Below are 23,204 nucleotides of genomic sequence, written 5' to 3'. Positions count from 1 at the left end.
CCCCTCCGGAACCACAAAGAGCGAGTCAGTACGCCTGAAAGAGCTGGTTACCTCCAGGTAAACCTTGAGCGCCCTGACAACGTCCAGGCGATGAAGTTCCCTCTCCCTAGGGTGGGAAGGGGAAGGACACAAAGAGGGGAGAACGATGTCCTCGTTCAGATGAAAGGCGGAGACCACCTTAGGAAGGAAGGAAGGGACCGGACGAAGAACTACCTTGTCCTGGTGGAACACTAGGAAAGGTTCCAGACAGGAGAGTGCAGCCAATTCGGACACCCTCCGAAGAGAGGTGACGGCTACAAGGAAAATAACCTTGCAGGACAGAAGTCGCAAGGAAACCGTCCGCAGAGGCTCGAAAGGAGAAGCCTGGAGCGCTGAGAGAACCAGGTTCAGGTCCCAGGGCGGTACCGGAGGCCGGTACGGGGGAACCGCGTGAGCCACGCCCTGAAGGAAGGTCTTGACAGGACCAAGGGGGGCCAGTGGGCGCTGAAACAAAATGGACAGCGCAGACACCTGACCCTTCAAAGAACTAAGACCCAGACCTTGGGCAAGTCCGCTCTGCAGGAAGGACAAAACGGTGGGGAGAGAAAAGCGGAGCGGAGGAATCCCCAGATCGGCACAGAACCCCAAATAGGTCCTCCAGGTCCTATAATAGATCCTAGAAGAGGACGGCTTACGGGCGCGGATCATGGTGCGGACGACGTCCGCAGAAAAACCCCTACGTGTCAGGACAGTGGTCTCAACAACCACGCCGTCAAACGTAGGGACCTTAAACGCGGGTGGAAGATCGGTCCCTGAGAGAGAAGATCTTCCCTGGCGGGCAGCGGCCAGGGCGCGTCTGCCAGGAGCAGCATGAGGTCGGCATACCAAGACCGGCGGGGCCAGTCCGGAGCGACCAGAATCACCGAGACGCCTTCCGCCGCGATCTTCCGAAGGACCTTGGGCAGGAGTGGGATGGGAGGGAATATGTATGGACGCGCGAAGCCTCGCCAAGGAAGAACGAGGGCGTCGGCTCCGCAAGCTCCCGGATCCCTGGCCCTGGACAGATAGGCGGGGACCTTGTGATTGAACTTGGAGGCCATGAGGTCCACGTCCGGTATGCCCCAACGAAGGCAAATGGCCTCGAATACCTCCGGGTGAAGAGACCACTCGCCGGGGTCGACAGTGGTGCGACTGAGGAAGTCCGCCGCCCAATTGTCCACCCCTGGAATAAAAATTGCCGATAGGGCCGGGACGTGGGCTTCCGCCCAACGGAGAATGCTGGAGACCTCCCTCATTGCAGCAGCGCTGCGAGTGCCCCCCTGGTGGTTTATGTACGCCACAGCCGTGGCGTTGTCCGATTGTACACGAACTGGATGACCCTTCAACAGATGAGTCCAGTGTCGTAGAGACAAAAGGGCCGCTCTCAGCTCCAGGACATTGATCGAGAGTTTGGACTCCAATGGAGACCAAATGCCCTGGACGGATCGGGGAGGAAACACGCCTCCCCAGCCCAAGAGACTGGCATCGGTTGTAACCACCAACCAGTTGAGTGGCAGAAAAGACCTGCCCAGAAGAGGGGACTGTAACCACCAGCGGAGAGATGACCTCACCGGAGGCGATAGATGGAAGGGATGATCCAGAGACTGCGGCGATTTGTCCCAGGAGGAGAGGATCGCCCGTTGGAGAGGGCGGGAGTGAAACTGCGCAAACGGGATCGCCTCGAAGCAGGCAACCATCTGCCCCAAGACCCGCATGCAGAAGCGGAAGGACGGTCGACGGTGGAGAAGGAGACCCCGAACCGCCCCACGGAGGATCAGACGTTTTTCCGAGGGAAGACGTACTTCCGCCGCTCCCGTGTCTAAAAGCATTCCCAGGAAGGCCAGTTGTCTGGAGGGGGGAAGGGAGGACTTGGGGAAGTTGATGACCCAACCGAACCTCGTCAGAGTCTCTAGAGTGAGATCCACGCTGGCAACCGCTTGAGAAAGGGACGGAGCCTTGATGAGGATATCGTCCAAGTACGGTAGCAGAAAAACACCCCTGGAACGGAGTAAGGCCAAAACCGGGGCCAGGACCTTGGTGAACACCCGGGGGGCTGTTGCCAGCCCAAAGGGAAGGGCGACAAACTGGAAGTGGAGGTCCCCCACGGCGAATCGGAGGAAGCGATGGTGACACCGGGCTACCGGAACATGGAGGTAGGCATCCTGTATATCGATGGAAGACATGAAATCTCCCTGCTCCAGGGAAGCCACCGCGGAACGGAGGGACTCCATCCGAAACCGTCGAAGGAGGAGAAAACGGTTGAGCTTTTTGAGGTCCAAAATGGGCCGCATGGAACCTCCCTTCTTGGGAACTACAAAGAGGTTCGAGTAGAACCCTTGGAACCTTTCCTCTAGAGGAACGGGGGTAATCACCCCCCTGTCCAGTAAGGCTTGAACGGCCGCGGAGAACGCAACCGCGCGTTTCGGGTCCCGTGGCGGGCGGGAGCGAAAGAACCGATCTGGAGGGAAGGATGCAAATTCGATTTTGTATCCGGAGCACACAATTTCGAGGGCCCAGGCGTCGGAGACGTGAGCCAACCAGACGTCCCTGAAAAGGAGGAGCCGGCCCCCCACCCGGGTGGGTGGGGGCGCGCCTTCAGGCAGAGGATTGTTTTGCTGCGGGTGTGCGGGCAGCCTGCGGCTTGCGCCAGGAGGGCTGCGCCCGAAAAAACGGCTTCCTATGCTTGTCCTGGGGAGGAGCCGAAGCGGCAGCTGTGGTGGGAGCCCCAGAGGCCCTGCGGGAGGACCGAAAACGAGACGCACCAGGGCGTCCGCGGGGGGCGCCCCTGGCTTGGGGTTGAGGAAGATGGGTGCTTTTACCACCCGTGGCCTCCGAAATAAGTTCGTCTAGGCGGACCCCGAAAAGGCGGGAACCCGCAAACGGTAGCCCCGCCAAGGAGCGTTTGGAGGCAGCGTCCGCTTTCCAAACCTTCAGCCAGAGCTCCCTCCTGACGGAAACTGCCAGGGCGGAGGAGCGTGCAATAAGGGCTCCCGCATCAAGGGAGGCCTCACAAACAAAATTCCCGGCCCGAACAATAAGCTAGGCCAAGGAACGCAGGTCCTGGATAGGGACGTCCGAGTCCAACTCCTGTTCCAGCTGCGCACCCCAAGCAGAGATTGCTTTCCCTGCCCAAGCAGAGGCAAAAACCGGTCTGAGAGCAGAACCGGAGGCAGCAAAAATGCCCTTAGAAAGGGTCTCCATGCGACGGTCCTCCGCTGACTGAAGAGAGGACCCGTCGGGAACAGGGATGGCCGTGTTCTTTGACAGCCGGGCCACAGGGGGGTCCACCTTGGGTGGGGAAGACCATGTGGCCACGACATCTGCTGGAAAAGGATAGCAAATGTCCAGCTTCTTGGGGTTGACAAAACGGGCGTCCGGGCGAGCCCAAGCCTTAGACACCACAGAGGAGAAATCAGAGTGGATTGGAAAGACTTTTGAGACCTGCCTGGGTCTGATAAATGAGACGCTAGCTGCGTCCGAGCTAGGGGGATCATCCTGCACCTTAAAGGTGTCACGAATATCAGAGATGAGTTGACCCATCGCTGAGGCTAGCTTGGACGGCAGGGCCGAGTCCATTTCCAAATCTGAAACCGCCAATTCACCTTCAGAGAGCGAATCCTTTGGAGAGGAGAGGCTCGTCTGGGTGCGCACGCGTGGCGGGGAGAGGGAGGCATCCGAGGAGGAGGCTCGCTCTACTCTAATACGCTTCTGAGAGTGCCTAGCTCGGGAGGGGTCACTACAAGAGAGTGAACCCGCTGCAGCGGCAGAAGCGGTGGACCCGGAGGGCGCGACAGTAAGAGTGGCGTCCTGCGGGGTAGGCGGCCTGTCCATTAGGCGGCCCACGACATGAGTGAGGCTTTCCACGGCCTGGGACAGGGATCTAGCCCAGTCAGGCGGGTCAGAGGCAGCAGGGAGCGACACAGCGGGCGACTGAGGCTGCGGTGGAGCCCGGCATGCAGTACAGTGCGGATCAGACTGCCCCCGGGGAAAGGGTTCCCTACAAGCAGTACAGGCATGGTACCAAGGCTTGGCGGCTGCAGAAGGGTCTGACATGGTGGAACAAAGATGTTGCACTTAAAGTGGGAGACCCCAAGGAAAGAAACGGGGATAACACCCAAGCGACAGTACTGTGGCACGGAGGGGGTTAAAAGTCCTACCAGACCCGGATGATGCAAGCGGCAGCGGTAAGGGGAACAGACTGAGGAGGCTGTGGAGGAGAGGCAGCAGCACCGGCTTCGGATCGCACTGCAGAGAGGATTCCACGCAGCACTGTGCGATGAACCCGGAAGTAGCGGAGCGAATGTAGGAAGCTCCGCCCCCTCTCTGCCGCTCTGAAGCAGAGCCGCGCGCGCGCGGCAAAATGATTTTAACCCCCAAGGATGATGAAGTGCCGGCCTGAAATGGCGCCGTTCACGCCAAGAAAACGGCCCCCTCCGCGCCTGGATGTGGCAGACGGCTTGCTTTTTTCCTGCAGCCGTCCCCTGAAGGCAGCGTCCCTGCCAAGGACTTGCCCAGATAAACTCCCCTGCCCGGTAACGGTCCCGATATATGCCCGGGGGGGGGGGGGGGGGGAGGGGTGGGCGCACGATGTAGCAGTGGCCATGTAGTAACAGTGGCCATGGGAGCCCAGGAGGCCTGTAGCAGCGGTGGGAGGGAGGAAGGGGAGGCTGGAGCAGCCTGTCTCACCATACGCTGTCTTCGCCCTCAATCCATCCAGCGGGGTCGCCCCTTCAGCTCCTGGCACCGCAGTGGCAGGAAGCCGGGGGAGGGACTTGGCGTGCGGGCGACCCTGAGCTGGCGGGACGCAGGGGAGCGAGGCTGCCCTGGTCCACCTTGTCTTCTGTGGGGGAGGCGGCAGTGCGGAATTACCGGCACTGGCGCAACTCAACCCCGGGAGAAACAGAGGGGTCTAATGCGCCTCTGTTGTCCCTGTAAGTAGAAAAAAACCGAATTAAAAACAACAAATAACGCAAAAATAAAAAATCATAGGAAAACAACCCTGCATAAGCAGGGGGTGTCTTGCCTCCTTGGACACTAAGCAAAAACTGGCAGTCTCTTCTCCAGGCTGAAGGGTATAGCTGATGGAGGAGGGGCTTACAGCTTTCACTTAGTGTCACGCCTCCTAGGGAGCAGAGCTATACCCATGGTTTCCTGTGTCCCCCAAGGAATATGGGCGAGAAAAGTTAATACCAGGCACTTACTAATGTATTGTTATCCATATTGCTTCCTTTGCTGGCTGGATTCATTTTTCCATCACATGTTTCTACATTACACACTGCTTGTTTCCATGGTTACGCCCACCTTGAAACGGTGGTCGTGATTGCACTATAGAAAACAGCACAAGCCTATGAGCACTCCCACAGTCCCGGCCACCAGAGAGGCTGGCACTTTTTACTATAGCGTGCAAGCACGACCACTACTGGTTGATTGCTGGGTGGTCTGTAACCATGGAAACGAGCAGTGTATAATGTGATGTAAAAATGAATCCAACCAGCAAAGGAGGCAATATGGACAATCACAATACATTAGTAAGTGCCTTGTATTAACTTTCTCTACATGATAAATGCCACTTGCTGAAGTCATGTTTTTCTGTGTATTATCAATACATCATGGATCCGAATTATTTTGTTTGTGACTAAGGCCGAGAGCGGTCCGTTGTAACCCGGCCGGGACTCCTGCTGACAGCAGGAGCGGACGCCGTCATTGGTTGCTATGACGCCGTGCGCTTCATGCCGCCGCTGCACTACAGTAATACACTCGTATGATCTATACCAGTGTATTACTGTAGTGCAGCAGCGGCATGAAGCGCACGGCGTCATAGCAACCAATGACGCCGTGCGCTCCTGCTGTCAGCAGGAGTCCCGGCCGGGTTACCACGGACCGCTCTCGGTCGTGGAACACGGCCGTGTGCATGAGGCCTTATTAAGATTATATATAAATCCTGTATCCCACTGCCATTGTGTACCCAGCGGAAACATGACATTTATGTTATTGTTTTTATTTCGGTTATAGTTTGATAAAGGCCTGAATAGGCCGAAACTTTACTAAGCCGCAGATCCAATAAAGCACGTGATACTTACAAAGTAAAAATGGTGGTATTTCTGGAGTTTTCTACACATTATCCGACTCCCAGAAATTAAAACCTAAATACAGCAGGGTGCGACTAAGCAACTTCTACTTGCTGAAGTCAGACGTTTAGGTTGGTAACAATCCGGACTCTAAAAAAACCTGCCCAGAAACGCCCATGTATAGGTGGGGTTATCATTAGCTCTGCCCGTTTTTGTCCAGTCCGAAGTTTGTCAGGACTGTCTCTGAAAACTAGGGACAGTCCCTGCAACTTCGAGACATTTGGCAGCTATGAGAGGTGGCAGCATCCCTGTCATTTCTTAGTTTTCCATCTATATGCACTCCCACTGTTGCCCATAGCAACCAATCACAGCTCAGCTTATATTTTTAAAGGCAGAATTCAGAATGAAAGCTGCGCTGTGGTTGGTTGCTGTGGGCATTAGACGGGTTTCTTATAGTTGCTGAGTAGATTTCTTTCGTTTCAGGTCTAGTTGATGATTTGATGGCAGCCGGAGTGAGATGTTTTGGACCCACCGCGAAGGCCGCTCAGCTGGAGGCCAGTAAAAGTTTTTCCAAGGATTTTATGATCCGGCATGGCATCCCAACCGCCAAGTACAAATCCTTCACCGATCCGAAGGAAGCCTGTGACTTTATAAAGAGGTAGCCCACTCTAATAGCAAATTATCAGCTTTCCCTTTAAACGGGACAATGGGGTCATATCGCTAGGGGGAACCTCACCTATCTTTAGAACAGAGCCGCACCGCGCATGTGCAGCCATCCTCCATTCATTTCTATGGGAGAGCCGAGAATAGCTGTATTTCTGTGAGCCGACACTTCATGTTTTGTAGGGATGAGCGAACCCGACATTTTCGGGTTTGGCATTCGGGCGGTGGAGGAATTCTGTTATGGATTCCGTTAGCACTGAATATAATTTAATTCTATTATGGAAGGCAAAACGGAAGCCTTTAAGAGGCATTCCGTCGTCATAGAAGTCTATGGGCAGCAGAAAGGATCCACCTGGTTTCCGTTATGCAGGGGAGGACTTTGTTTTCGGTCCCTTCTGCTGCCCATAGACGTCTGTTATGACAGAATGCAAAACGGAATGCCTCTTAAAGGCTTCATTTTTGCCTTCCGTCACAGAATTCTGTTATATTCCGTGCTAAAGGAATTCCCTCACTGCCCTTAATGTGTTATTTAGATCTAGAGGCCAAACAAGAACATTCCTGGTGGTGATAAAGGCCCTAATTCTTCAAACCCAAGCAGGGGAGGGTCCCAGTACTTCTGCAAGTTACGGTGCCAGAGTTGTACCAGGGCAGCATTTCCTTGGTGAAGTCCCCCAAACAGCGAGGAAGGGAAGGATCCAAAAGATGCAGGGTGTGTTCCAAAAGGGGGATAAGGAAAGACACCATTTACCATTGTGAAACCTGGCCTGTGCTTTAAAGATTGTTTCAGAATCTACAACTCATCCATGGACTATTAATTTAATCCTTGATGTACCCTGTACCTTATATCTCTGATTTAGTCCGCATAGCTTAAATATCCACTTTTCATCAACCACTACATATTAATTTTTGTGAAACACCTGTTAGGTCAAAAGTGCCCTTTCCACCCCTTAAAATGTTCGTACGGGGGTGCTCTTTCCAAAATGGTGTCACTTCTTGGGGTTTTTAATTTCGGGAGACCTCAGGAATTTTTTAACATGCGACATGGCAGCTAAAATCCATGTCTGTTGATTCAAGCCTGCAAAAAACATATTTTGCACTTTGCCTCTAGAGCCCTGCTGTGCGCCCATACAGCAGACTACAAGCACATGCGGGGTGTTGCCGTATTCAGGGGGAAACGGGTAACTAAATGTGTGGTGCATTTTGTCCTGGAAATACTCCTTGAGGGGTCTAGTTTCCGTAATGGGGGTTACCTTTTGGGGGTTTCCACTGTAGGGGGTACCTCAGGGTGTCTTCATATGTGACATAGCTCCCAAAAGTCAATCCTCCAAAAGCCCTATGGCGCTACTTCCCTTTTGATCCCTTTGATGCGCTCATGCAACTGTTTTTGAGTACATGTGGGGTGTTGCCGTATTTAGGGGGAAATGGGTAACAAAATGTGGGGTGCATTTTGTCCTGTTACCCCTTGTGGAAGTGAAAAATGTGGGTGTAAAGCAACTTTTTCTGCAAAAAAAATTTATTTTTCCTTTTCACAGTCAAGTGTTTCCTAATCTTGTGAAACGCCTGATGGGTCAAAGTGCTCACTACACACCTTGAGGGGTGTAGTTTCCGGACTGGGGTCACTTTTTGGGGGTTTCCACTGTATGGCTACCTCAGGTTGTCTTTTATATGCAACATAGCTCCCAAAAGCCAATCCTGCAACATCTGTCCTCCAAAAGCCCTATGGCGCTACTTCCCTTTTGAACACTGCCATGCGCTCCTACGACTGTTTTTGAGCACATTTTTTGAGGAATCGGGGTAATAAATAATGAGGTTTAATTTTCTATTAACCCTTGCTATGTTATAGTAACAATGGAAGGAAATGGAAAATCTGAAAAAAAAAAAATATTGAAATTTAGAAATTTTACCTAAATTTCCCGTTAATTCTTGTGGATCATCTCAAGGGTTAACAAAGTTTGTAACATCGGTTTAGAATAATTTGAGGGGTGTCGTTTCTAAAACGAGGTCACTTATGGGTGGTTTCCATTACATAAGCCACTGAAACTCATGTTATAACTGAATTGGTGCTTAAAAAATGGTTTTGGAAATTTTGATCCAAAAATTTGTAAGCCTTCTAACGTCCTAAATAAACGAAATGACATTTAGAAAATGAAGCCAACATAAAGTAGACATAGGGGAAATATAAAGTAATAACTATTTTGTGAGGTATCACTATCTGCCATAAAAGCGGAGAAATTCATATTTAGAATATAGTGAATTTTTCCAGAATTTCTATCATTTTTGGGCTTTTTAATAAAGGTGAAATATATTGACTGAAATTTACCACTGTCATGAAGTACAAGCTCAGAATGGCTTGGATAAGTAAAAGCGTTCCATAGTTATTACCACATAACGTGAAAGGTTAATCAGGATCTCGCAGTGTGTTTTTATTATTATATATTTTTTTTACTTTAAGTGCTGATTTCCGTGCCCTGGTAGTGAAAGCGAGCGGCCTCGCTGCTGGGAAGGGAGTGGTTGTGGCCGCCAGCAAGGAGGAGGCTTGTAAAGCAGTGAATGAAATCATGCAGGTTTGTTACAGTCCAGATTTTAGATTTTGTTCTGTCTCCATGCACCCCTACGCCCCCCAATTAGCCTTTTAAAGGGTGCAATTTGACAAGAACCCAGCCCTCTTCATTGTAAACTAAGCACAGCGCCGTACATGGCATAGTGGCTGGACTTGGTATTGCAGCTCTATCCAATTCAAATGAATGGGACTCGCCTGCAGAAAATCCACGTGACTAATGCAAGGGACTCTTGGGGAATGTCGTTTCCCCTTCACACAGCTGATCAGGTCCCAAGGACCAGAAAACCCATTGAATTCATAATCTTATTTTTCCCATGTACTTTAATATAGGATAAGGCGTTTGGAGAAGCTGGAGACACAGTCGTGGTGGAGGAGCTGCTGGAAGGGGAAGAAGTGTCTGTATGTAACACCCGTATATCCTGTGATTTTTAGATTTTTTTTTTTTTGTTGCATCCCAATGTATACTGTACAGGGTTTATCATCCGGCATCTGATAACTTAGAAAGTCTGATCAAAATATTAAATCTGCTGCTGTTTTAGACTGTCTTAAAGTTGTTTTTGTTTTTTTTTGTTTTTATTTTTATTTGCCTTTTTAAACATATATTTATATCACTGTCCTAAAGTTTATAATTTGTTTCTATGATATTCTGGGATACTATCTGATAGTCTGACACCCATCAGCATTGGATTAAAGGAAATTTGCAAATCTAAAATCTGGGGGTTGCAATCTGTAGTATATTCTTCTGTGCGTTCAAAGCTTCCCCTATTACATGACCTACCTCTGGCCGACCACCTCTGTGACCCCTTTCTTGATTTTGTGTCCCTGCAGTGCCTTTGTTTCACAGATGGACTTACTGTTGCCCCCATTCCACCGGCCCAAGACCATAAGAGGCTCGAGGATGGCGACCAAGGCCCCAACACAGGAGGAATGGGAGCGTATTGTCCTGCCCCTCAGGTATAACGTAAAGTAGGTCTATACTGCTGCAAAACAGCAGCTCCCAGCATGCTACAGGATGGAGCCAGGTTTTTATAGAGCATGATGCAACGACAATGCTCCATATATTGTGTTGGAAATGTTCCCACCTGTCGTGTGCTGAAAAATGAATGGTGCTTTACATTACTGCTGCTCTCTATTCAAATTCTTGATACACCCTCTTACTGAGTATGAAACTGTGTCAGAATTAAACTACAAAGGACTTCTCCCAAGTCTGCGTCAGCGTCTGCTATAGGAACTTTGTTGAGATGGTCCCCCAGTTTGCTTCTGCTTTTTTCCTTGAGGTCATGGTAGACCAGGGATGCCCAAGCTGCGGTCCTCCACCTGTTGAAAAACTACAACTCCCAATATGCCTGGACAGCCTACAGTTACTATGGCATGCTGGGGGTTGTAGGTTTGCAACAGCTGGAGGGCCGCAGGTTGAGCATCCCTGTCTTAGACGCTGCAGTTGTTTTGTATGATATGTCCCCCCGCCCCCCCCCCCCCTCTACTAATACTAAAGGAGCTTTTCGGAGTGTTTAAGACTAGGGCTACACATCGACTCTGGGCGTGTAATATGAATGCAATATGAATCACAAGGTGACATTACGATCTCTAATAATTGTCAGTGTGGTCGCAGACTTCAGTGTAAGTCATGTACAACTGCGACTCGATTATACAGTACATTATATATTTTATTTTATTTTTTTATTAGGACTGTCAAATTTTTTACATTTTTATTTTATTATTTTTTATATAACTTGATTTTGCACAACTAAAGTCGTCATGTAGTTCTAGTGCAAGAGCCTACCAAATATCGGCACAAGCCATCCTCGTCATCAGTCACATCAGCGGAATTTCCTGTACGTCTGTCCAGAGTTTGCTTGTAGAAATTGGAAATGATTTTATTCAGTCTGCTTCATTTAACATTTCAGATTTCTAAGGATTTGCTTGATGAAATCCGGGAGACTGTGCTGCAAAGAACGGTTAATGGGATCCGAGAAGAGGGCACCCCATACGTTGGTGAGCCATTTTTTTATTTGGGGTTTGGTCGTCCCCTTATGATTTAAGTCACTTAAAGAGGACCTCTCGCCACTCCTGACATGCCTGTTTTAATAGCTTCATGCATTCCCCATAATAAGAATTCTGGAGCATCTATTCTTATGGCTCTATGGTGTGCTGTTCCTTTATTATTTCTACTAGAAGTTTATAAATGAATTGCAAGAAGTCTGCAGGAAGGGTACAGAGGGGTGGTAACTAGGTGGGGGGTGTACCTGCACAGCCTGACAATGGAAGCTCTGACTGCCAGAGACACACCTCAAGCTGGTTACCTCCCCTCTGTACCCTTACTGCAGACTGCTAGCCATAAGAATAGATGCTCCAGAATGGTTATTACATGAAGAATGCATGTAGCTATTAAAGCAGACATGTCAGGAGAGGGGACGGCTCCTCTTTAATGCTTCAATATTGCTGCTATTTTTGATACGTTGGTTTATGTTCAGGTGTTCTGTACGCTGGATTAATGCTGACGAAGGATGGTCCTAAGGTGCTAGAGTTTAACTGCAGATTTGGAGACCCGGAATGTCAGGTGAATCTCACATTTGTCCCGCACAATAATACCTTTTGTCTCAGTCTTATCAATCAGCATCACTGCTTGCTGTAAGGGAATGCAGGCAATCATTGTTTGCATTCAGAGGCTGGAAACCAATTCTAACCTGGTCCTGCTCATACAGGACTTCCGTACAGCTGTTAATTTGTTACAGTGTGTTGGTTTATGTAAGAGCTTTCAGTTTGGACTGCAGGACTGGAGAGAGATTTGTGTTGTGGTCAGATAATGATGGTTGTCTAAACTGATGATGCCACAATCGCGACTTTACTATGGCAGGACTAGGCTTGGACTTGGAAGTCCAGGAGGCGGTCCTTTCAGTGATTGACAGCTCTCTGTATACACAGTCATAGAGGGAAGGCTGTCAATCACTGATAGGACCGCCTCGTCATAGAGGGAAGGCTGTCAATCACTGATAGGACCGCCTCGTCATAGAGGGAAGGCTGTCAATCACTGATAGGACCGCCTCGTCATAGAGGGAAGGCTGTCAATCACTGATAGGACCGCCTCCTGGACTTCAAAGCCAACAATTAGCAGGAATTTAAATGAGTGTTTCAAGTTTTACAGAATCTTTTCGCATACATTAATAATCAATCTAATCTGCTCAGCTCCTCCTGCTCTATAGTATTCTGCTTGTAGCTTACATTGCATTTTCATGATGACAGGTTCCCTTAAAGGGTGCGACCAGCCGGCACGGTCATGATGTGGTTAGAAACTGCAGCATCTCATTTCCCAATGGAAGTCAATGGAGAAATAGGTTTCTGAGACAGAGCTGTCACTTTCCAAGTTGTTGCTTCTGGGACACGTCAACTAGGGACGCACAGAGCTCCCGCACTGTCCACGGCTGATAACACTAGGCATGCAGATTTATTAGTGTGTTTTATAGGACTGGGTCCCCATGAGGTCACAAGGAGAAGCCAGAGATTGGTAAACCCTGTTAGAACATCTATAAGCACCGGCTGTGCTGGTTTCACACCACAATATGTCGGTGGGATCCCCCGTCCTCTCCTGCGTAGCACTAACCGGGTAGCATAGCATTATATTGATTTATGATGCTATGTAACCCTTAGAAGTCTGAGTGTACTGGTTAACACTGACCCCTCCTTCCCCTGGCAGTGCTGGAAGGTCAGTACAGAGCTCCTGCAGACACACTGGTGTGAAACCAGTGCAGTCCTATCAATGCACAGACTAGTAACGTCTGTAATTAAACCTTTTCTGATCGTAAATCATAAAATCTATATTATCATTATTTGACAAGACAAGTATCCCCCCCACCTCCCAGAAATTCGCCCAGCAGTCTCAAGGCATGCAGTTTAACAAGGAGAGATTGCTGCCTATACTGCGCAGGATCAAGAAAAGGACGGCTATGGTAGTGCACGGCTCTTTACTGACATGTGAGGTGGCGGGCAGATGGTTAAGTGCTCCTTTCTGCTTCAAAGACATGTAGTGAAGTTAAAAAGAGGGATAATGGCACTACAGCAGCCTATAAGGGGTTAAGCACAGGCTAGTTCAGCTGCCAGAGGTCTCCTACCTTCCCCACACCTCTGCTTGCTGGCAGGGAATGGAAACCTTCACAGTTAATATTCAGACTGAATGTCCATGTCTGGCCAGTTACAGTGAGCAGAACTAGAATATGGGCAATCTTTCCTCCCTCTGAGAGCAAACAAAGGTTTTCATTCACTGACAGGCAGGCAGAGGTGTTTTGAGAGTAAAGACTAACGCTCCTAAAGTATTAATAGATATAGATGGGCCCGACACGTATGTGCGCTAAGCTTCCGTTATTCATGTATACTCGTTTATAGTCGGTATTGTACCACTTTTATCTAGAATGACCCCCATTTCTTAGCTCTATTGTTTGTATATATAACGGTGTGCAGCCATTTTGTTTTTTGTAATTGTTTGCTTCATGGATATGCACCTGTGATCCTGAAGGGTTTAGTCTAAATTTTCTTGAGATAGATATAGATAGATAGAGATATAAATATATATATATATCTGCTATATTATATTTTTTCTAAATATGTTCAAATAAATTAAAGCTGTGTCCCCCAGCCCACTGTCATTCTGGTTCCATCAACACATGATGCCTGCTTATGTTGTCACTGGTTGCAGTGGCGACTCTCTTAAGTGATTGGCTTTTTAAGGAGTGCAGTGCGGGTAGTTTATTTTAACCCATTCTGTGTCACATACAGAAGAATACTGGTTTGAAACCCCCTTAAAAAAATTAACTCCTTAAACAATTTCTATACACTAATTTCTGAGTCTGGCAGGACCTTTGTTGGTGATCATACTTACCTGATCCCCAGTGCTGGGTCTTGGCTCGTTTGCTCTCCAGCTTCCGTTGCTCGTCTTGAGTCCCTTCATGAATACTACCTGTTGGACACCGTTAGAGCCAAAAAACTGATTACTGCTTCCCTTGCATTATGTAAAATGGTCTTGTGATGCAAGGGGAGCAGATCTCCACTGTGGCCAGTGATTGGCTGCAGCGGCATCAAGATAAGTTTTCATGGAGAAACCCAAGACAAACAGCGAAGGCCTGGAAGCTAATGAGCCAAGGCCCAGTATCTAGGGATCAGCAATGTGAATCTGCATGTCAGAGTTCATAGAAATTAGTGCACAACCCCTTTATCTGTGTGGGCTGTAGCCTAAGCATCCCAGTTTTTTTTTTGGGGAAGACAACAGTAGCCATGGGGGTGAGAGTGGGTGGGGGCTTTAATGAAGTAACAGTGAGGGGGTGTAATGAGTCTTAAGATTGGGGTTAGAAGAACTATTTAAAAGGAGAGACAAATTTGCAACTACAGACGGTAAGAGACGTTTATATTTGTTTTGTTTTTTATTATACCATAATTATATGCATTTTAAATTTGGCAACAAAAGATTTCGAAAGTGTTTGTTTTTTAGTCTGGAGCACTGCTAGGAGACAACTTACAAACAATAAGGATTACACAAAAGACTAAACACAACTACTAATTACACTGACAACCACACTTCATCTACAGTCCTGACTACATCCAGAATGAAGGTACTTACATCACCAATTGAGTTTAGCATCATCTGACAGAGACAGACATCAGCTGGGGAGTCCGGTTCAGCGAGAGCCGTCAGACTCTATTGGAAACAACAATTTTCTACGCAGATATGTCGATCTCATAGATGAACTCCAATTGCTTGCTGAAACAGTCCAACTTTTATACTGTTTTAGGCCTCATGCCCACGTCCACAATGCATGGGCACCGACCGCAGTGGCTGCCGTATGCAGATCGCGGACCCATATCAGACGATACCCACCACAAAAAAGTAGTGCATGCACTACTTTTTTTGAGGTGCGGAGGCACAGACAGAAAACCCACGGAAGCACTCCATAGTGCTTCTGCACCGATCTTCCGGATTGCAGACCCATTCAAGTTAATTGATCCACATCTGTGATGTGGGGTGCACACGGTGGTGCCCGTGTATTGCGGACCTGCTGTCCATTTTTTTTTGCAGACCCATTGATGTAAATCGTTCCGCATACAACCTGTAAATAAACGGAAGAAAAATAAATTTGTGTGCATGAGCCTTTATGCTGTATGTATTAAAAAGCACAATTAATCAGGCAGCTTCTAACAGTTTCTGATTCATCTTTGTCTTGAAGGTAATTCTGCCGCTGCTTCAGAGCGACCTCTATGAGGTTATCCAGGCCACTATCGATGGACGGCTTGCTGGTTCCATGCCAGTCTGGTTAGAAGACTACGCTGCCGTTACTGTAGTCATGGCCAGTGGAGGCTATCCTGGTAGCTATAACAAGGGTCTGGAAATCACAGGTACAAGTTTGTCATTATTAGTTTTATTCCTTCTGACTATCCATGTTACCATGTTGCCTGGCTGGTAACACTAGTCAATTGATGCCAGAGTTATAATTAAATAACGGATGCTACTCTTCCTGCCCTTCTAGTCTCCTGTAATACAAAAGGGGGACTTCAATAAAATTTGTCAATTATATATTGTTGGCCATTTTCAGTTACAACTAGCACAGTTGAGTTCAGTTCTGGAGTATAATAGAGAATCTGACTCTGGATCAGTCTGTGGGCTTTCTAGGAGTCTATACACTCCTTGCTAGTAGACCTGAATAGAGCAAATCTGGGGGGGGGGGGAATTCTCATCACTGTTGCCCCCCTTGTTTAACAATTGGTTAGGGTCTCGCCACCCCCACCCCCACCGATTCATCTAAAAAAAAATACAAAACAAACCTGACGTTTCACTATGTCAGGAGGTTGCTTAAAATGATGATTACCCTTTCAGATTCTTAAAGCACAATCATCGTTTTAACAAACTATTGACATGCCGAAGTTTTAATCGAAAAATGCATGACTGAAAATGCTTTGCTTAAAGGGGTTGTCCATTTTTGACAATCTTCCTCTTTGATTTAAATCTGATTCCCATAGTAGCCACTTGACCAATTGTGGTATCTCTTCCAGGACTTTCACACGCTAAGGACCTTGGTCTTCAGGTGTTCCATGCTGGCACAACACTGAAGGACGGAAAGGTGGTCACCAGCGGGGGGCGTGTTCTCACAGTGACGTCTGTCAGGAAGGATTTACTTTCTGCTCTGGAAGAGGCCAACAAAGGAGTGTCCGTCATAGAGTTCTCCAGAGCGGTGTACAGAAAGGACATTGGCTTCCGAGCCATTGCTTATCTGAAGCAGCACAGGTGTGTATAGGAGGACCTGCAGGGACTAGAGATTCATCCACTGTGGACCATTTTTATGTGGATTTTGATCTGTAATTTGCATTGGGTCACAATAAAATTCTACAAATGTTCCAATCTGGTGTCATCAGCCAGTGTACGCTGTGCAGGACTCCATGTGTGTCTATCATGGAGTTATCTTCAGAAGTGGCTTTCATTCCATCTTCCTTCCATGAACTTTCATACTTTCCACCGTGGCCTCTGGATTACCAGCTTCAGCTATGTTAGACCTCGTTTTGGAAAGATATGACTCTGTGAAGTAAGACTTGTGGAGCAGCCTTCCAGGGGAACCAGTAAGTTTATGATGTGGAAGAACCACGGAAAGATCAGGGCTAATGCCACAGTCATTGACTCTGCGGAGTGGGACATTTACTGAAGCTTTTGGAGCACAATTAAGTCGCAAATTCTTGCACCATAATTTGCATCTTTTTAAGCTTCTCTCCACTTTTATGAAATGGTGAGAAAAGGGACAGCGCTTAGTTGGAAGGTAGGCGCTTAGCATGGCCACCTGATTTACAATAATTTGCACCAGAAACTGGTGTAAGTTAGAGCTGAAGTCTTAAGCTTTTCAGCCAGAAAATCCACAACGTCAAGAATTCCTCCATGTTATCCTACGGGGCTGAAAATTGTCTATCCCTGCATTGTATTCCGCTGCAGAATTTACATTCCGGACAAATAATGTTGTGTTGCGGATTTTCTTTGAGAATCTCCTTAGAAATAAAATGGGAAACGGAAAAATCTGCATGGCAAATTCCACAATAAAATCTGCACAGATATCCACAATAAAATCTTTGTGGATAATCACCATGACACCATAATTCACAACTTTTGTAAAAAAAAAAAAAAATCTCCATCTGTGGATTTTCTGGTGGAAAATGTCTGCCACGTGTGAGGGCACCTTTTAAGAGGCATTTTCAGCTTAATAAATTAGTCGTATCTCACTCTGGTGCACTGGGCATCAAGACTAGCATAGGGGAACACCATTCTTGATAAATGTCCCTCCTAGTCCATATTTTGGACCTGCAGGCACTCTGTGGCTCTGCATGGCGCCTCTGAGCACCAGATTTTACCTTTTTATTCTTAAAGCGGAGAATATCTATGTAATATTTCATGTGTTGGATCAATCGGTGCTTTTGTATTTGGAGGTACATGACAGCCTTGGGCATCATGTTATGGATCTGTAGTACAGCTGTGAATGATTACACCCTTAAAGGGGTTGTCCGCTTTCAAGATGGGACGGGACAATTTAGGAGATGGACCTGTACTAAAGACTCGATGATTACTTACCTGACAGATCTCGGCAGGGCACTGTTTTCTTAATGGCATCTGTAATCTGTAGCACTGCGCACACAGTCTCCCTATACAGCTGATCGGCAGGGGTGATGGGTGTCGCCTCCGCCGATCTGATATTGATTCCCTATCCTGAGGACAGGTCATCAATAGAAAAAGCTCAGACAATATCTTTAAATGTGGATTGGGAGAGTACTCCTTTAATACATTGATTTTATTATTTTTATGATCAGAGGAACTTGTTTTTCAGCTCTCTTGAATCGCCACATACGTACACCTTAGGGTACTTTCACACTTGCGTTAAAGTTTTCCGGTATTGAGTTACGTCCTAGGGGCTCAATACCGGAATAAAACTGATCAGTTTTATCCTAATGCATTCTGAATGGAGAGCAATCCGTTCAGGATGTCTTCAGTTCAGTCACTCTTACGGTAATTGGCCGGAGAAAATACCGCCAAGATTCTGGAACACTTGCCGGATCCGGCATTATTTACCACTGAAATGCATTAATGCCGTATTCGGTTTTCCGGTCTGTGCATGCGCAGACCTTTAAAAATGGAAATAAAAAAATACTGAATTCGTTTTTCTGGTTGACACTGGAGAGACTGATCCGGTGTTTCAATGCATTTGTTAGACGGATCCGCATCCTCACAACGCAAGTGTGAAAGTAGACTTAGTCGACCGGTCCTGCCAAAATCTACTTGTGCATGGCCATCTTAACTGGTCAGGCCTTCAGATTGTCCATATTGCCATCCAGCCAGTTCCCAATAACTATTGCATATCTACTAAAAATAAAAATAAAAATGTCCTCCAAACCTCTATTGGATTCCCTGGTGTTCCCCCTCACATGAAAGGAAAAAAGTGCTAGATGGCAGCAGCAGTCGATCTAAAAGCTTAGCGACCGATCATAATACCTGTAGCTGGTGTGAAATCTGTGAGTCCTCCTCTCTGGTTTCCATTACTGGCTAAACACCAGGATACTTGGGAAATAAGGTGGAGGGGTTCACGGCGATCTTGATTTTGACCCCTGCGGATCGCCTAAAGACCGCTGTGTAGCAGTGCAGCCATCAAACTGAATGGGGTCACAAAGCGACTTGTGAGATACCACGCCTCGAGAATTGCAAATAATCCAACGTTGATGGATTTTCAATTTTTTTTGCGATTCTGGTGTCATGGCTGCTTGGAAGTGGCACCGTTCACTTTGATAGTTGCACCGCTATACAGTGATCTTTAGTGTCGAGACTAAAATCGCCGTGTAGCACCGACTGAAAAACTGCTCAGAACTGCATGCTTACGGTAAAATGTCACTCGCCCTTTTCCCACACAGTTGTAAAGAGAGAGTCTGAGAACAGGGTTTTTATTTGCAAAATATATTCTTGCTGCGATTTCTCCATTGGGTGGCCACATGCGGAGCATTCCCATTGAATGGGGCTAAATCCACATGTGTACCCACCCCCTTTCTGGTTTTGATATTTTTTTTTTTTTTCAAGGGGAATGGTTTGTAGATTGGTGGTCCTGTCCGTCAGACCCTCATCCGTAGAAACATTTATGGTCTTTTATAAGATTAGATCAGTGTTTTAGTCCTGGAAAACCTCTTGTTGCCCTGTATAATTCTATAGGCCATACATATAATTACAGCACAGAGTGATTTTACGCTTCTGCTTCGTATTCTTCCAGACATCTCACCTACAAGGACAGTGGGGTGGATATTGAAGCTGGAAATACCCTGGTGCGGAAAATTAAACCTTTTGCGGCGGCCACAGCTAGACCAGGTACAATGAATGAAATAAACTGGTGACCCAGAGAGTCCACCTGGACCCCCGCCACAAGAAGCCTAAGAATTGTAGATGTCTCCGAGTGTCAAGCAAAAATATATGTGAATAGATGATTTTAAGGAGGAAGTGTCAACAGTTTTTACCTATAAAATTAGCACAAGAGACGTGTATTGCAGCTCCAAAGAATAATGGGGGATACTGGGAGCCCTGAAATTCTTCTTTTTGCTACAAGTACAAATCATGAGTAGTCCCCACTGTACTTGTTATGTGCAACTTGGTAGCCAGTCACATGGGGAAGGAACTGTGGCTCAGAAGTAGCACATGACAGGTACAGACGGACTCCTCTGTCGGGAACTCCTGCAAGCATGGTTTACATGGGTACAGAAGGAAACGTGGCAGGGTCTTCAAGATGGGTCATCAATATTTGCTGGCGGTCTGACTCCCAGCACCCCTACTGATCATGTGTTTGAGGAGACTAACACATTCCTGTGCGGGCTCTGGCCTGATTGGCAGGGGTATCGGACCCCCACGATCTGATTGGCCATCATTCTAGAACTACAAGAAAACCCCTTTAGTCTTAAATGGACAAACAGTAATCAGGTCTTCTGTCAGCATATTACTCATTTAAAAAATAAAAAGAACCTCCAGATGCTGGACACCTTCTTTCATCGTTGAGAGTCCCCACCCTCTATGCAAGTGTATAGTGATTTGGTTTCCACCAACAGGTTGTAACGCAGAGCTCGGAGGATTTGCCGGCCTGTTTGATCTCAAAGCCGCAGGATTTATAGACCCCATAATGGTGTCTGGTACGGACGGTGTAGGAACGAAGCTAAAAGTAAGTCGGAATATTTTTGTAGAATTTCTAAAAATGGCTTTGCATGAATACCGCACATACTGTGAACTGCCTCTTGGTGGATGTTGCCTTCAGTTATCTCTGCATTCTCCAGTCTGTCTGCAGTTCTTCACCTGCTCTGATGGGATTTAACTTTGTTGTAAATTTCCGGTCTAGACAGGGTCCGGCTAAAGCCAAGTACTCTTCTCTACACAGATCGCTCATGCTTGTCACAAGCATGACACCATTGGTCAGGACCTGGTGGCAATGTGTGTCAATGACATTTTGGCACAGGGAGCGGAGCCTCTGTTCTTCCTGGACTACTTTGGCTGCGGGGCCTTGGACGTGTCGGTGGCTGAATCTGTGGTTTCTGGTATTGCCAAAGCCTGTCAGATGGCCGGATGTGCTCTTCTAGGTATAGCGCTTTTGTTTATCGTTAATTTATTTTTAAATATTCAAAATTTGACATTATAAAAAAAAAATTATATAATCAATTTATTTATAATTTATCCTAATTTTAGCCAGGTCTAGAAGCCAGTGATTGTAGCGTGCCATCCGTACATAACTTTCCCAATAGTAACTGGATACCCTTTCTCTATTCTGACAGTCAAAATGTCCCCCTTCCCTCATAACACCTCCACTAGTCACAGCAAGACCTCCCCCCGTAGTCACAGCAGCAACCCCCTTTTATTAATAATCACGACATGGCCACCACCCACCTCCAGCAGGCCCATCTAATGTCCCCTGTAGTCACAACAGCCCCATGTCACGCTAGTCTAGCCACAACAAGCTACACTTTCCTAATGGTCAAAGCAGCCCCCCCCCCCCCCATAGTCACAGCAGTCCTACCTCCACTCAGACAATAGACACTGCAAGACCTACCCCCATTATGTACTTGCCTTCGAAAGCCTCTTCAATGCAGACTCTGTTGGTAGGTAGGTAAACAGAAGCCTATTGCTGCCGGCTGTTATATGTAGCTTCTTGAAAATGCAGCCCGGTGCAGGCAGAGCACACAGCGCTGTCATTTATATGACCCAGGCTAAGCTGTTTCCGCTCAGCACATGCAACAAATTTGAGCCGGTGGGAGTGGACTGTCTGATTTCTGGCTGTTCCTTGTACTGGGGTACTTCATGGTTGGTAAGCTATGATAGCGCTCTGTCACTACTACATACGTTTATGTTTTAGGTGGAGAAACGGCAGAGATGCCGGGGATGTACGCCCCTGGGGAGTATGACCTGGCCGGCTTCGCTGTGGGTGCAGTAGAGCGAGGCTGCATGCTGCCCCTTCTGGAGAAAATCACTGCAGGGGACTTTGTTATCGGTGTCTCTTCCTCCGGGGTCCACAGCAACGGCTTCAGCTTGGTTCGGAAGATTCTTGAGAAGTCTTCTCTGGAGTTATCATCTCCAGCACCACCTGAATGTGGAAAGGGGACGCTGGGTAAGGATTGAAAGTGATACCAGACAACCAAATACAGTCATTGGCCCTCGTAGTCTTAATTGTGTGTGACTTGCTGCTTATCACATTCTTGAAAACTTTTGTACTTCGAAGGGTTTTCTGGCAGTAGAATATTGATGACCTGTTCTCAGGATGGGTCATCAATAATTGTTCAGCCGGCACCATTCAGCTGCTTTGAAGAGGCTGCAGCGCTCCGGTGAACACTGCGGCCTCCTCACAGCATACCTAGCACAGCGCTAGGGCCTGAGCTGTGCCTAGGCTATGTGACTATCAATATTTTACTCCTGGAAAACCCCTTTAATTCTTTTGGATTTGCTCGTCTTTCAGGGGAACTTTTATTGACTCCTACTAAGATTTACAGCAAGACCCTCCTGCCCATCCTGAAGTCTGGCCATGTGAAGGCGTATGCTCACATCACAGGGGGTGGTCTACTGGAGAATATTCCCAGGGTCCTGCCCTCATCACTGGGAGTCACTTTAGGTACGACTGTGTATACATTGCCAGTATACAAGTAATGGCTGCGTGGTAATGGTAATTCTGTCGCAAGAGGGGAGCGGCTGCTGGATAACGTCATAGAATTGAGCACAAGGGCTCTGTGTGTGAGCCTGATCCTCCGTTCTGGACACTGCTCGTCTTACAGGAGCGCACAACACTGATCCCTCCCTGATGGGGCCTGCACCAGTACCTAATATTGCACAACTTTTGGGGGTAATCTTCTTCTTTATGTTTGAGGGGAACCCATGTCAAATGTATTACCCTATGAATGCTTTGTTTTTTTGCCTTCTCTGCTTTAGCAAAATATAATCGGTGTGTAAGTGGCTGCTGCTGTCGTCTGCCCTTTATGCAAAGAAATGCTAAATAACCAAGCCGATGCACAATTATTATATTTCAGATGCCCATTGCTGGAAAATACCAGGGATATTCTCTTGGCTTCACAAGGAGGGTGGTCTGTCGGAGGAGGAGATGAGCCGCACATTCAACTGTGGTATTGGAGCCGTGCTTGTCGTGGAGAAGACATTTGTGGAGGACGTCTTGAAGGACATCCGGGCTGCTGACGATGCGTGGGTCATTGGACAAGTTATCCTACGCCCAGCGGGTCAGACTACAGACTATTCAACCTACATTGACTTAGGCGGCTCAAAACTGGGGGGAGGGGGGGGGGGGCGGCGGCCAGGAGTAAGGAGAGTGGCTTTCGGTACAACGAGGTGTAATGCTGATGCCCTCGTTGCACCTAGCCTTTAA

At 47.6% G+C, this 23,204-nt stretch overlaps 1 protein-coding gene across 4 annotated transcripts in view; it reads left to right on the top strand.

Moving 5' to 3' along the window:
* The window catches only part of LOC120997670 (trifunctional purine biosynthetic protein adenosine-3-like), a 33,739-nt gene that overhangs the window by 5,737 nt on the left and 4,798 nt on the right, over positions 1-23,204 (top strand). For all 4 annotated transcript variants that reach the window (XM_040427903.1, XM_040427877.1, XM_040427894.1 and 1 more), the window contains exons 4-17: positions 6,570-6,744; positions 9,202-9,313; positions 9,640-9,708; positions 10,138-10,263; positions 11,217-11,304; positions 11,784-11,869; positions 15,522-15,690; positions 16,345-16,576; positions 19,578-19,672; positions 20,401-20,510; positions 20,724-20,922; positions 21,693-21,944; positions 22,290-22,442; positions 22,855-23,058. In XM_040427903.1, coding sequence (XP_040283837.1) covers positions 6,570-6,744; positions 9,202-9,313; positions 9,640-9,708; positions 10,138-10,263; positions 11,217-11,304; positions 11,784-11,869; positions 15,522-15,690; positions 16,345-16,576; positions 19,578-19,672; positions 20,401-20,510; positions 20,724-20,922; positions 21,693-21,944; positions 22,290-22,442; positions 22,855-23,058 — 2,070 coding nt within the window. The remainder of the gene's footprint in view (positions 1-6,569; positions 6,745-9,201; positions 9,314-9,639; positions 9,709-10,137; positions 10,264-11,216; positions 11,305-11,783; positions 11,870-15,521; positions 15,691-16,344; positions 16,577-19,577; positions 19,673-20,400; positions 20,511-20,723; positions 20,923-21,692; positions 21,945-22,289; positions 22,443-22,854; positions 23,059-23,204) is intronic.

Source organism: Bufo bufo, chromosome 1, assembly GCF_905171765.1.
Source record: "Bufo bufo chromosome 1, aBufBuf1.1, whole genome shotgun sequence".
NCBI classification, from domain to species: domain Eukaryota; kingdom Metazoa; phylum Chordata; class Amphibia; order Anura; family Bufonidae; genus Bufo; species Bufo bufo.
Note: the sequence above shows the minus strand (reverse complement) of the source record. Positions and strands in the feature narration are given on the sequence as shown.